At 36.3% G+C, this 15867-nt stretch overlaps 1 protein-coding gene and 1 long non-coding RNA gene across 3 annotated transcripts in view; one reads left to right on the plus strand and one right to left on the minus strand.

Moving 5' to 3' along the window:
- The window catches only part of dnajb14 (DnaJ heat shock protein family (Hsp40) member B14), a 293393-nt gene that overhangs the window by 264301 nt on the left and 13225 nt on the right, over positions 1–15867 (plus strand). The window contains exons 3-4 of the mRNA XM_081394623.1: positions 13435–13580; positions 14184–14360. Of these exons, the coding sequence (XP_081250749.1) occupies positions 13435–13580; positions 14184–14360 (323 nt within the window). The remainder of the gene's footprint in view (positions 1–13434; positions 13581–14183; positions 14361–15867) is intronic.
- Positions 1078–4974, minus strand: LOC308686250. 2 transcript variants are annotated; one of them, XR_014029549.1, is made up of 6 exons: positions 3942–4974; positions 2428–2607; positions 1903–2332; positions 1726–1791; positions 1301–1486; positions 1078–1173 (listed from the first exon to the last, which is right to left on the minus strand). It is a non-coding gene; the product is annotated as an uncharacterized lncRNA (long non-coding RNA). The 2 variants fall into 2 exon arrangements; XR_014029550.1 differs by lacking the exon at positions 3942–4974 and having other exon boundaries at positions 2428–2846.

Here is a 15867-nt window from a genome sequence, read left to right on the forward strand (position 1 = left end):
AAATATATTGTTATCAGAGGCAACTGTAAGGAGTGTCGTGGCCACATTCACATAAAATGTGACAAAAAGCCTGAAATAAACAGCACAATGATGTTCAGGTGTTCGCTGAAAAACACTGATGACTCCCTGCATACTGGCTGTTCCAAGCGTGCGATGTCTGGTAATTTGCGTGTGCAGATATCTAAAGAACTGTGTGAGGGAAGAAAGGAACCCCATGTATGGAGGGCATCAGAGGCAACAAAGCTGATGGATTTTGGAGATCCTGAGCCAAGTCATCTGCCAAATTTGGCCACCCTGCGCAAAGCAAAGCAAGAGAGAAATGATTTAGAATTAGGCGACAAGGATCCTATTTTATCATTGCAGATGTTAAAATACAGTGCACCTCACAGTGGTAGCATTAAAGACATTGGACTAGACAAGTTTTTCTGTCACTATTGGAGTCAAACACAAATGTATATGTACAAGACATTATCAAAGACATCTACTAACCCCACTGTGAGTTTTGATGCAACTGGCTCAGTGGTGAGGAAACTACAGAGACCAAATGGCAAGTCTGGCCATATATTCCTATATCAGGGTGTTGTGGCAGGGGGTGAGAGCTCAAGTGTCCCAGTGGTGCAAATGCTGTCAGAGAGACATGATATTAATGCCATAACACATTGGCTGACAGAATGGATACGCGCAGGTGCACCTACTCCAAAAGAGGTTGTGAGTGACTTTTCTCTGGCTTTGCTCGGAGCTTTGGTCAAGGCTTTTACTTCTCATCCTGATCTTAAGACCTACATCAATGAGTGTTGTGGTGTCTTACTCGGTAGACAGTCAGCAAAAATCCCACCTTGTTTTGTGCGGGTTGATGTTGCACACCGCATCAAGATGATCTGCCGGTGGGACTGCTTGAAAAAAAAACCACATCGCATTAAAGATTTCTTTGTTAGGTCCATAGCTCAGCTTCTCATGTCACAATCCATGGACGATGCAAGAGAGCTACTAAGATGCATTACGATTGTGGCTCTCAGCGAAACAGAGGGCAGTGACAGCTCTGGAGCCCCCCTCATTTCAGAAAGGTGCAAGAAATACCTAAAAGCCCGAATTGCAGAAGAGTGTGTCATCATTCCAGATGTTGAGGGTGCGGACCTGGAGGAAATGGATCCATGTGACCAAACACAGACAGACCTGCAGCAGTGGGTAACAGATATATGTGAGGAGAGCAGGTCACTTGCCACATCTAATGGTGATCATGACAATATGCACTTCCTCCCTGAGATTATTCCACATATAATCTGGCTTGCAAATTACTTACCTCTCTGGACAGGGGTAATGATCCCTCACTTCCGGAGCTCCAAAATCACCGCAAGTTCAGCCAATGTCGAAGCCGAGTTTAAAAACATTAAAAGCGGCCTTTTCAAGCATGAACACTTGCCTATTCGAGTGGATCGATTCATTGCTCGACATCTGTCCTTCATTGAAGGCAACATGCGTATTTTTTCTGCAAAACAAAAGAGTGTGGAAAAAGGTGAAGAGGATAAGGCTGTTGCGACAGTGATCGACACAGGAGTCGATCCACTACCAACCACAACCTCCAGTGTAGATGGAAGGCCAGAAATGGATGCTTCCTGCTCTGGGAAGTCTGACACTGTCACAAACATCCATCCAACAGATAAAGAAGCTGTTGAAAACTGGAGAGGCTTAGCAGTTCCACCCAAAAAGAGGAAGAGGAGTTCATACCTCTCTCCTTGTCCTGAATGGCTCCATGCAGATCCATCTGTGAGAGGGAAAAGACTCAAAGTGGACCTGTTGAAAAATGGAAACAATCAACAGCCTGTTAAACTCAGGAAATCAAGAATCTCTGTGCTGAACACATGTGCATTTGATGCTTTTTGTCAATGCTTATGTTGTGCTTACTGTGATAGTGTCACTTTTGAAAATATTGTTTGCAATGAGGATTCCAACAACCTCCTCCAGCTAGTGAAATCCATCACCACAAAGGGTCTGAATGCACAGGCCTACATACAGAGGGCAGAACTGCTAAGCGAAATATTCAAAGCTGTCCGACTGAAGTCTGGTGCCCTCCAAATCGATGCACAATGCCACATCTCCACTATCATTGAAAAGTCAATGACAAAACGCACTTGTGTTTCATTATCAAAACAGTGCTCTTCACAGTATTGTGGTCTCAGCAAAGAAGTCACAAGGGAAATTGCATTTGTTTGTACTTCTGTTGCTGTACTGCAGGCTTCTGGCATGGCTCATCTTCAGACCGCAGTGGAAGAAGGCCTTGACCTTCCGGAGTCCCCCTGCCTCAGGCCGATCCAAAGTCCATCACAGTGTCCCTCTGCAATCAAGCCAGATACCTCAGAAAAAGTGCTCTGTGCAGGGAAAGTTTCTCACAGTTACAGTCTGGGAGAACTTATGTGGATTGACACTGACCTGGGAAGCAACTCCACAGAATTTCCTTTGAGTGAATTTCCCTCCGATCTGATGCTCCAGGGAAAGAGATTTACTTTACGGGCAGTCATTGCTTTTAGAGGAGGCTTAACCCAGGATGCTCTTGGACATTATGTGGCCTATTGCAGGAGGTCTCCATGTGTCTGGGAGATGTATGACGACCTGAGAAGTGGAGTGACAGGAGTGTCAGATAAAAACAAAATATGCCCACATGCTGTATTATACACAAAAGACTGATTGCACTATTTATATTTAATTTCACAAGTTAAATTATTTTTGTTGAACTTTTTGTATGCCACACACCCTGGTTTTCTTACTCTTAGGAGAAGTAGTGTGCTATTTTATGTAAGTTTGCACTCAAGTCTATTATTTTGTGTGGTATCTTTGGTTTAAAGACAGATTGTAACTTGTCAGTATTAAGTGTTTTTAAGTTTAAGTTTTTTAAGTTTTTTTTTTGTTAATGGATGTTCGATAGTACATTATTAAATTTCAAAAGTTAAATCATTTTGATTTAATTGAGTCATGAGTTTCCACATACATAATAATAATAATAATAATAATAATAATAATAGTAATTAAATGATATATACACACAGACACATAGATACACACACAGTAGTAGCCTACCAGTCAAAAGATTTAAAAAGTTTATTTTCTAATGTTTCTCAAAGTTTAATTTTCCCTTATGCTCACTAAGGCTATATTTATTTTATCAAAAATACAGTAATATTGTGAAATATTATTCCAATGTAATACTGCAGTTGTATATGTGAATATATAGTAAAGTAATTTATTCTTGTAATCAAAGCTGAATTTTAGCATCATTAGTTCAGTGTCACATGATCCTTCAGAAAACATTCTAATATAGCTACTGATGTTAAGAATTTGATGCTCAAGAAACATCAATGTTGAAAACAGTTGTGCTGCTTGTTGTTCTTTTCTTCTTCTGAAAACCAATATAAACAGCAATTCAAAGATTTTGGTTAAGTAATATGAAAAATAATACTTTTATTTAGCAAGGACATAATAAAAAAAAAAAGGATGATCAACATTGATCAAAATTAAGAGCCTTTCTTAACTGAGCACCAATAATTATTGAGCATACAATCAACATTTTACTATGATTTCTAAAGTATCATGTGAAATTGAAAACTGGAGTAGGTCTAATGATACAGAAAATTCAGCTTTTACATCACAGGAATAAATGACATTGTAATTATATTAAAACCGAAAATAGCTAGCTTTAAAATACCTACTTTAAATTGTAATAATATTTCACAATATCAGTGTACGTTTCATCAAAAAAATAAAAAAATAAAAATTAGCCTTAGTGAGCTTAAGAGACATAAAAAAAGAAGAATCCAAACTGTTAACCTGTAGCCTATAGACCTTTACACACGAGTATAAACGCAGCAAACAGATTATGGTGCATGTATTTGTGACAATTTTCATATGTTATTAACAAAACACAAGATACAGCAAGTAAAAACACTTACCTTGAAGTTTGTGTTGCATCCACATCCTGTGATCCGCAGTGTTAGTTAAAAGTTGAAAACGCACAGGACAACATAATAACCTAAGTGAATATTATGATTTGGTTTGCCGATTCTTTAGGTCTTACCTTGTTACTTTAACTAGTCTACTGTTAAAAAAAGTGGTGCACCGTCTAGAATTCTCTCTCATTCAGTGTCTCTCCCATTCAGTTGTGCACAAACGGAGCACAAACGAACGAGACTATTTTGGGTTGGTGACGTCATCAACAATAATTTAATGTCTAATATTTTAAAACCCGACGCAGCACAAACGAAACTTTTACCGGCACAAACCAGCACAAACGAAGCACAAACGAACGAGCCTATTTTGGGTAAATTTGGAGCATGTGGGGGGGCTGGTGACGTCATCAACAATAATTTAATGTCTAATATTTTAAAACCCAACGCAGCACAAACGAAACTTTTACCGGCACAAACCAGCACAAACGAAGCACAAACGAACGAGACTATTTTGGGTAAATTTGGAGCATGTGGGGGGCTGAGTGACCTCAGAGTGACCTAAAAATATTCTTTTAATATCTAAAAAACCGAAACAGCACAAACGAAACTTTTTACAGCACAAACCAGCACAAACAGAGCACAAACGAACGAGCCTATTTTGGGTAAATTTGGAGCATGTGGGGGGGCTGGTGACGTCATCAACAATAATTTAATGTATAATATTTTAAAACCCAACGCAGCACAAACGAAACTTTTACCGGCACAAACCAGCACAAACGAAGCACAAACGAACGAGCCTATTTTGGGTGAATTTGGAGCATGTGGGGGGCTGAGTGACCTCAGAGTGACCACCTAATATTATTTTAATATCTAAAAAACCGGAGCAGCACAAACGAAACTTTTTACAGCACAAACCAGCACAAACGAAGCACAAACGAACGAGACTATTTTGGGTGAATTTGGAGCATGTGGGGGGGCTGGTGACGTCATCGTCTATAATTCAATTTCTTATATTTTAAAACCCAACGCAGCACAAACGAAAATTTCACCGGCACAAACCAGCACAAACGAAGCACAAACGAACGAGACTATTTTGGGTGAATTTGGAACATGTGGGGGGGCTGAGTGACCTCAGAGTGACCTAAAAATATTTTTTGAATATCTAAAAAACCGAAACAGCACAAACGAAAATTTTTACAGCACAAACCAGCACAAACGGAGCACAAACGACTGAGCATAGTTTGACGACGTTTTGCGTTGGGTGGGGGGCCAACTTCACGCAGGTGTATTGCTATACTGAGAAAAAATCGACTGAAATATGTTGAAATAAAATGTATTTGTATAAGCAACGTATTAAACTGCAAATTAACATTTATATTTCTTATAATAAAAATGAAAGACCTATGTTACAGACATATGAAAGACAACATTTTGTTGATTAATTTTGGATAGATTATACATTTTTACTGTAAAATATCTGCCACCTCAAATAAGCTTTTGTTTGCCAATATTTGCTCATGTTAAATATAGTATGTTTTGTCAAAAATAAAGTTATCAAATAATCAATCAAATCCTTAACTTTGAAATATGTATGATAAAATGTGTACTTTAGTTTTTACAAAGAAAGATTACACTTGAATTGTTGTTGTAATTGTAACCTTTTTAATAAAAAAATATATTTACAAGTTAGATGTAAACAAACTATTAAAAGGTAAATATAAGCCTTTTCTTTAAATAATTTTTATTGTTTTATTAGTGACAAATTTGGGGAGAGGATAAATATTCCAAAACTGAAAATACAGTATGAGAATTAACTGCACAATTACTAGACATGTTTTCCTTGGATATTATAGGCCAAATTGCAAGCAAAATATGTGGAAAAATAAAAAAGAATTGAGATGCTTCCAACTGTTGCTCTTGCATTCTTGTGGCTCAGTGACTCACCTGAATGAATGGCTAATTAAGTATGCAGGCCCCATTGTCTCCTCAGGTGTGAACCACTAAATATGCATGATCGTTGACGCCCACTACACATATTGCCTTTCCAAACAGAAAGTGCTTTGCAAAATTCAAATCAATGTATTGTGTTATGTGAATGATAAGGCAGGGTGATGTTCACATCATTTTGAAGAAAAAAACACTAGGTGATGACATCCATTAGACAAAAGTCTTATTGGCACAAATTTAGAATGTGTTTTATGCCCTTATTTCAGAAACTTTAGTTTTTAGTTTTTTCAATAACCATGCATAAACATTATTCTCTCAAAAATGCAGACATGTACATTCTTGTTGCTCACATATTATGGTAGCCCTGTTTGTGCTAAATAGTGTGTAAATTTTTTTTGCCATTAATATGTTTATAAGCAAATGAAAAAAGCACAAATGTCAGGGCATGTCAGAACATCTCAAGGACCCCAAAAACAGCCCAGACCCCAGAGGGTTAAAGAAAAACTAACAGGTCTGTGAGAGCCGTAATTCTTACTGGTTAGTAGGTGATCAAATACTTATGTGATGCAATAAAATGCAAATTAATTATTTAAAAATCATACAATGTGATTTTCTGGATTTTTGTTTTAGATTCCATCTCTCACAGTTGAAGTGTACCTATGATAAAAGTTACAGACCTCTACATGCTTTGTAAGTAGGAAAACCTGCAAAATCTGTATATATATATAAACTAATTAAATAATGTAGTTTTGACAGTTAGTTTTGATGAATGTTTGAAGCCAGTGTCAAGAAGGGTTATATAGTATGTATGTCTGTGTGCGCGCCCTCCCACCCTCCGCATTCCCGAGCACAGTGAAAGTGAGAAAAAAAGATTTTATAAAAATGATGTATATTTCACACAAAAGTTGAAAAACATTCTATTCTTTAAAAGTATATAAATTAATTGCTTATAATATAAAATATATAATATAAAATATAAAATCACAGAGTGGTTCTCTCTCACAGCACTGTCTGTCGGTCTCTGACTCAGAGGGCTGTATTCAGTGATCAGGATGAGACATTGTGAATGTTGTGTTGAATTTATTTCAAAGTATAATCTTAAAAGTTTAAATGATATCTTTTAAAAATAAAAGATGTTTTAAATTAAATTCAATAAATTATTAAAAGTCTTAATAAAAAACAAATATTCTACAACGATGGTCTGTGGAAAAACTTGACTTGAACTTAAAGTATATTTTTTATTTATCATGGGTATGTAAAATAATTCAAAATTTGAAGCGTCACAAGTCATCTCACACCTGTGAAATGTTCAATAATTCCTTAAGTTGTATCTGTGAGAAAATGACCACATAGGCCTATCTTCAGAGAGAGAATGAAAACATTTAGAAACTGTGAACCCTCAGGCTGCCCCATTGATAGCTGAAGCTTCAGTTCTTACTGTAGTTTATCCCTGAAGGATCTGGGGTTGTTTTGTTTATTACAATTTAAACTATGTGCTTTTTGGATTGTTTTTTATCGTTGCATAAAGAACTACTTCACCTCTCTGGAAATGTAAGTTTTTTTTATTTATATATTTATTTAGCTAAAACTTTGTTTAGATTTTCTAAATACATTTTAGTAACATATGTTATTATTCATTGGTTATATATTTTATTAATAATAATTTAATTTAAAATAGAGATTAGTTAATTTTTTAGAACTGTGTGTGTGCGCGCGCGATGGTCGTGTTTAGGTGTACGGGATAGAGTATGCGGTTACAGTACAAAAATCATTATGGCTATGGAAAGCCCCCACCATAAAAATTGAAACCCCGCATGGACAAAAAATGCTGATTGAATCTTTTCATATAAATGAGATTTAAGACGACTAAGTACAGTTTTTCAACAATCTAAAGTTTTTGAACAGACATTGTTTAATAACAATTATACTTTAGGTCACCGTTAAACAAAATAATTACGGTAATCTTCTAAAAGATAAATAGAAGATGCGTATGTATTCAAACTTTAAAGATTTAATTTAAACAATCTTTCATTTTAAAAGATCATATTTAAACTTTTACGATTATGCTTTGAAATAAATTTAGTATGAACAAAACTTTGGCTCTGGAAAGGCGTTAGCAGACTAACATTACATATGCTCTGACATGATGCACAGAGGCTCATCTGGTCTGTGACCCTATATCCTGAAGCTATCATTATTGTCAAGTAACTAATTTCTCTGAAGGCGCAGTGCTGATCGGAAGGACCTTATAAGCAGCCTATCAATGGGGCAGCCTGAGGGTTCACAGTTTCTAAATGTTTTCATTCTCTCTCTGAAGATAGGCCTATGTGGTCATTTTCTCACAGATACAACTTAAGGAATTATTGAACATTTCACAGGTGTGAGACGCTTCAAATTTTAAATTATTTTACATACCCATGATAAATAAAAAATATACTTTAAGTTCAAGTCAAGTTTTTCCACAGACCATCGTTGTAGAATATTTGTTTTTTATTAAGACTTTTAATAATTTATTAAATTTAATTTAAAACATATTTTATTTTTAAAAGATATCATTTAAACTTTTAAGATTATACTTTGAAATAAATTCAACACAACATTCACAATGTCTCATCCTGATCACTGAATACAGCCCTCTGAGTCAGAGACCGACAGACGGTGCTGTGAGAGAGAACCACTCTGTGATTTTATATTTTATATTATACATTTTATATTATAAGCAATTAATTTATATACTTTTAAAGAATAGAATGTTTTTCAACTTTTGTGTGAAATATACATCATTTTTATAAAATCTCTTTTTCTCAATTTCACTGTGCTCGGGAATGCGGAGGGTGGGCGGGCGCGCACACAGACACACATACTATATAACCCTTCTTGACACTGGCTTCAAACATTCATCAAAACTAACTGTCAAAACTACATGATCGAGGACTAGCAGGGTTAAAAGGTCAAACTAACTGTCAAAACTCTGACATATAATGGGGATAGTCAATAGGTCAAACTAACTGTCAAAACCACATGATCGATGGGCTAGCAAGGGCAAAGGTTATCCCTGACCCCTATACCGGAAGTTCAACCTGTCAAAAGGTCAAAGGTCAAAGTCATTAATCATTTTGACATAAGGTATATCATAATCACTACTACACATATATATATATACACACATAGATAGGCGCATAGACATATGCGGGTTCTTCAGGGACACCTAATCTGTAGCCCCGCCTTAAGCTAGGTTTATACTTGACGCATCCGCACGAGCGCGAAGGTGCGCGTGGCAAAAATAACGTCATTGCGGTGTGGGCGGTCGTGCGCGTTAGGTTGCGCAAGACCCCATTTCGCTTGGCGGTGTGCATTGGCTTTTTATGTAACAGCGCGCGCGGCTCCGCATCCGAAGATGAACGACTTAGAGCCGAATCTGGCCGAGCTCGAACTTTTCACCACACCGGCACCCAGTTTGCACGTCTAAATTATTTGCTTACATTTAAAAAAATGAGCATACAATAGCATAAAAAGTATTTTATTATGAACATAAAGGTCCATGTTTAATAAAAATGTTCACGAAACTTAATGAAATGTTTAGTGAAATTAGAAAATATGTAAGAGATCATTAATTTAGTTATGTTATATACACATTCTCATATCCATATATTTTGTTTTATTGTCTCGAGTAATAATCTCAGGGTTTACTGGGTTTTACACGATTCTTTTTGTAGTGTGGTATTGGTGGTGATGTACTAAAATAAACATTGTCACGTGTGTATAGCTTTCTTCTTCTCACTGCTGATTCCTGATGGTTTAGAGGACAATTACTCAAGTCGCCCCCTATCGTTTCAAAGAATAGTACAACGGCAAGCGCGTCAATAAACGCCTCGTCCGTTTGGGGAGGTGTGCGCGCAGTCTGCGGAGACTCACGCTGCGGAGCCAGGCACAGTTCACAGTTTCTAAATGTTTTCATTCTCTCTCTGAAGATAGGCCTATGTGGTCATTTTCTCACAGATACAACTTAAGGAATTATTGAACATTTCACAGGTGTGAGACGCTTCAAATTTTTTATTATTTTACATACCCATGATAAATAAAAAATATACTTTAAGTTCAAGTCAAGTTTTTCCACAGACCATCGTTGTAGAATATTTGTTTTTTATTATAATATTTATATAAGTAATATTTGACAATTACTCAAGTCGCCCCCTATCGTTTCAAAGAATAGTACAACGGCAAGCGCGTCAATAAACGCCTCGTCCGTTTGGGGAGGTGCGCGCGCAGTCTGCGGAGACTCACGCTGCGGAGCCAGGCGAAAGTATAAACAAAGCTTTAGCTCTGAACGCGTGTCTATTTCGCTTCAAACGCTCGCTTTATACGCGCCCTATTCGTTTTGGACGTGCGAATGGATTCAAAATGTTCAAGCGTGGAACTAGACGCGATAGATGTGATTTTGACACTCTATTCACGTTTGGTGTGAACGCAGAATAATGAACAGGCTGCGATGTCAAGATTGCAATGCTGGAATGTGTGTGTGTGTGTGTGTGTGTGTGTGTGTGTGTGTGTGTGTGTGTGTGTGTGTGTGTGTGTGTGTGTGTGTGTGTGTGTGTGTGTGTGTGTGTGTGTGTGTGTCAGAGAGAGAGGCACGGGCTTGATCGAACAAACATAAAAACATACTCCGTCATTTTGTTCATACAGGACATCACTAAAACTGCAAAGTGTTTAGCCTACTTATATTTTTGTAAAACACAACATTGTGCTTTTGTCAAACTGTGAACTCTTGTCAAACTGTAACCTACAACTGTCACCAAACCAAAATCACACACACACACACACACACACACACACACACACACACACACACACACACACATACACACACACTGTTTAAAAGCAAAAATTATCTAATCTTTTGGACATTCATCATATTGCATTGGTTTTCATTTCTTGTCCTAAAACAGAGCACTAATCTGTTTATTTTTAAGTCACACATTCTACATTGATTAAAAAAGAAAATCAAATGTGTTTTTAATGGTAGTATTATTTTATACAGAAATAAATTATTTATAATTCAGATGAGAATTAAGTTAAAGTTAATTAAAATTTTAAGGAAACAAATATATTGATCTGAAATATAGCAAATTAATTTTAAATTCATTCAAGTACAATTACCAAACATATGTCAAGGTCTTTTGAATAAAGGGTGGCAGTCTTTCATTATCAACTGTTGTTGTGGACTATATACTGGAGAAGTATTTGTTCTCCATTTGAGTGAGATGTTTTTATGTGGCTAATTAAGCAAAGTGCTTCCATATATTTTATTATTATTAGTATTAGTTCAAGAATAAAATAAAAATATCGGATTGATATCGGTATCTGCAAATAGCCAAAGCTGCGGCATCGGTATCGGAAGTGAAAAATAGGTATCGGGACATCCCTAATATATATATATATATATATATATATATATATATATATATATATGTGTGTGTGTGTAAATTATTTATTTATAAATCAATCAAAGCATTTCAGTCTTCAGTCTCCAGTCTCAAAGGAACAATTTGTTTTATTTCTCCATATCTTTTTAGATAACTGGTATCAATCTTAGGTCTACTTAGGTAAATGGAAACCCTACTTAAAGAGGTTGCACATTATTAAGCAAGTCACAGTTCTCATGCAATATGGGGAGGAAGAAAGATCTTGCTGAAGCGTGAAATGGTGCAATGTTATGCAAAAGGCATGAAAACAACAAGATTATTAAACTATCATAAGATTTGTGAGTAACTTCCAGTACAAGAGAACTCAGTCAGATAAAGGCTTAAGGAATGTTTCTGTCAAAAAATAATAATTGTATTAAAAGGACAGCTATAAAAAAAAGCCACTGTTGAGAAGCAAACAGGTATTTGAAGCTGCTGGTCTCACTGGAGTCTCAAGAACCTCTCCATGCTGGCTGGCAGTTGTGTGTAAAGTTGCATTTCAGCCACCTCTAACCAAAGCTCACAAAGAAACATTTACTGTGGGTTTACAAATACATGAAGACTCACAGTTGCTAATTTGACATCCATGATTACGAATCTCCCGTTCTAAGGCCACGATATACTTCAAGCGAAAGAATTAACTGATTTGACGTTATTTCGAACAAAATCAGGCTTAAACGAAGTTCTTAGATACTCAGGTAAGCCATGGCGTTTAAACAATGCTCAATTGGGGCCCAAAGTGTGCCAAAAAATATCCCCCACACCATTACACAACCACTAGCAGCGTTGGAAGCAAATACAATGTGGGTGGGTCATCCTCCAGAATTTTTTTACTGGAGTAGATTAGGGGTGTTCCTGAAGCCAAAAACCTTATCTAAAATCTCTATGCAATATGAGTGAATTATTTAATGAGTGAGAGTAAAAAATGAAACAAGCGCAAATCCGTCTATGCATGCATCTCTCAGAAATCAGAGCTTGGCAAGAGTAATATCAACTCAAATAGGCTACTACATCATATACATGTTCTACAATATGATATTGTATATTATTGTATGTATATTTAAATGATTTAAGCCTTGTACAATATTATAGGCTACTCAAATGAATGGAATAAGCACAGCATGATCACAAATCAAACAGCGTGTTAATTGCTGTCTCTGCGCGTCTCCGTCTCTCAGCAACCAAACCAGCTCTAATAGCCTATAATCAACTAAGATTCATATACATTAATTACTACTTGATATCTCTATTTAAACCAGGGGTCTCAAACCGGTTCCACAGAGGGCCTAGTGTATGCTTGTTTTTGATCTTTCCCTTCAATTAGTGACCAATTAAGATCATAACCAATTAGTGATCTACTCAGTCTGGTACAAGGTAAAAGAGAAAACCTGCATACACTAGGCCCTCAATGGAACAGGTTTGAGACCACTGATTTAAACTATTTATGAGTACCATCAATTCGGACATACTACTTTTGTCACTTTTTCTTTTCCCCCTACTATATAGTAGGGAAGTATGCGATTTTGGATGCAACCCTTGTTTACATGCCTAAATTCATTGAGTCTCTGCCATGTGGTTGGCTGATTACATATTTGTGTTAACAAGCAGTTAAACAGGTGTACCTAATAAAGTAGGTGGTGAGTGTTTTTGTTTGTGTGTTTGTGTATATATGTATACATATATAAGCCATATTTAGATGGCTAAATATGGATAGATAGATTTAACATTTTAGATTTAACATTTAAAAACTGTTGCTGGTAACACTTTATTTTGATGGTCCCTTTTGAACATTCTGTTGACTATAAGTAACTTTGCAACTACATGTCAACTAACTCTCATTAGAGTATTAGTGGACTGTCTGCTTAATATCTGCTAACTCTTTATTGTGATAGTCCTTCAACAGACACTCTACTCACTATAAGTAACTTTGCAACTACATATCAACTTAATCTTATCCTAACCCTAACCCTACCAGTTTACTAATACTTTGAGAGTTAGTAGACATGTAGGTGCAGTGTTACTTATAGACAACAGAATGTGTTAAATTCAGAATAAAGTTAAACCCTGTTGCTTTTTGTTGTCTTTAGGATAAAGAAGTGTAAGAATTACTATGAAGTACTGGCTATCAGAAAAGATGCCAATGATGAGGAACTGAAAAAGGCGTACAGAAAACTGGCTTTGAAATTCCACCCTGACAAAAACCATGCGCCAGGAGCAACCGAGGCCTTTAAAAGTAATGCTGTTCCTGAAACACCATATCCAGTTTTTTTCCATTACATTATTTACGGTGGCCGAGAGAGCTCAACACGCAGCAACTGAAGAAAACACATGAAAATATAAAAAAACACATGCAAATAGAAAAAAACACCCGCAAATTAAGAAAACATCTTCATCAGTTTCGCAACACACGTGTGCTCCAAATAACACAACCAAATACAGAAACCCAGCCGGGTTTGTCACTTATTTGGTTCCCCTGGAAACATTTCCGTTGTGGTCTGTGTTATTTGCAGCGCGTTTCTGTACTTGGTTGTGTTGTGAACTTTTGCAGCGCGTTTCTGTATTTGGTTGTGTTGTGAACTTTTGCAGCGCGTTTCTGTATTTGGTTGTGTTGTGAATATTTGGAGCACACGTGTGTTGTGAAACTGTTTTCTTAATTTGTGGGTGTTTTTTTCTATTTGCATGTTTTTTTGTTTTTTTTCTATTTTCATGTGTTTTTTTCTATTTGCATGTGCTTTCTTCAGTTGCAGCGCGTTGAGCTCTCTCGGCCACTGTAATTATTACAAAATTAATGTACATAAAATATAAAACAAAAAATGCTGTTCTTGTTCTTCTCCAGAGATTGGAAATGCTTATGCAGTGCTCAGTAACCCAGAGAAGAAGAGGCAGTATGATCTATGTGGAGGAGAGGAGCCTAGCAGCACTCATGGAGGATTTGATTTCCACCGAGGCTTTGAGTCTGATATTACACCTGAAGATCTCTTTAACATGTTCTTTGGAGGCGGCTTCCCTTCATGTAAGCCATTTTGTATAGATCATGTAAAATCTGCAGATGCAGTATGTGTATTTTCTCCATGCAGATGGATTCATCTGCACAGCATTCACTTTATAAATTCTGGTTAGTATGAGGGATTGTATAGCATTAAAGGGTAACTCTCGCCAAAATGCAACCTAGGGTGTTTTTGTTCATCTACCCGAGGCGAACTTTCGTTTAAAAGCATAATTAGAATGGAAACGCCACTTTTAAGTTTGACCGTAATTTCGTTTTCGGTAAAATTGCCTTTTGAATGGGAGTACTTCTATGATAGCATCAAAAATCGCTATTTTTAAAACACTAAGAAGGCTCGACACAACATGAAACTTTGCTCAAAGTATCACCAGGGGCTCTTCGCATGAACTCGAGCATTGAGAAAAATTTTTGTGTACACAGAGTTTACAAAAAAGAAAGATTTTGAACAACTCACTGTAGCTTAGTCCGCCAGCATTTTGACAGTCAAAAATAGTCGATCTCCGAATGTGAATGAACTGACTCTGAATTTTAGTATTGCTTCTTATATGAGCATTCTTTTTTCAAATACAAGGTCAATATTGATTTTCACTAACAACAAAACAACAAATTATCTGTGAATTTATATGGAACTAAGCTTTAGGAGCTTTCCATCTTTACTCTCCTCCCTGTTACGTTGCATTCGGAGATCGACTATTTTTGACTGTCAAAATGACAAATGACATTTAATTTTCTCCAGACGAGGAGCAAAGTTTACTTTTAAATAAAAGTTGGAATGTAGGGGTTATATGAAGCCCTATAGGTAAAACCTGACATGGAATATTTAAAAGGGAAAGAGGAGAGCATTTGTGTCTGAAGTGAGACTGACCAACTGTAAAGCAACAGATTTTGTAAAATAGATCTTATAACCAGAAAATTCCCCAAAGGAGTTTATAATATCAACCAGTCGTGAAACTGATGTATTTGAATCAGACAAAAATAGCAGAATATCTTCTGTATAAAATGAAATCTTGTGTTGTCTGTCACTTATTGTAAACCCTCTAATCAATGAATCATATCTTATCGCTTCTGCCAAGGGTTCAACGGCAAGGGCAAACAACAATGTTGAAAGTGGGCGGCCCTGCCTGGTGCCCCTACCCAGTAGACAATCTGTAAATCTGATGCAATTATTGGTGACGGCAGGGTTCCCGCGGATCCTTAAAAAGTCTTAAATTAGATTAAGTCTAATTTTTATTTATGAAAGGTTTTAAATTTTAGATGACACTTTGACTTAGACATATCTAAATGCTTTCCAAATTAAAACTATCTAATTTGCGTACATTTTATTTTTTATAATCATTAGCAAGAGTGCCGTTATCCCGTGCACAGTTGCAAATGTGATATTTATTTTAGACAGTATGAACAATAATTTAACATTGTGAGTTACATTTTATAAACAATATTGTCAATATTGTGTTTTCCCTTTATTTTGCTGACGAGAATTTCAAAATGAAAACTTCTGAGCAGAGTCTCAATG

Source organism: Scardinius erythrophthalmus, assembly GCF_964197995.2.
Source record: "Scardinius erythrophthalmus genome assembly, contig: HAP1_SCAFFOLD_56, whole genome shotgun sequence".
In the NCBI taxonomy this organism is placed as follows: domain Eukaryota; kingdom Metazoa; phylum Chordata; class Actinopteri; order Cypriniformes; family Leuciscidae; genus Scardinius; species Scardinius erythrophthalmus.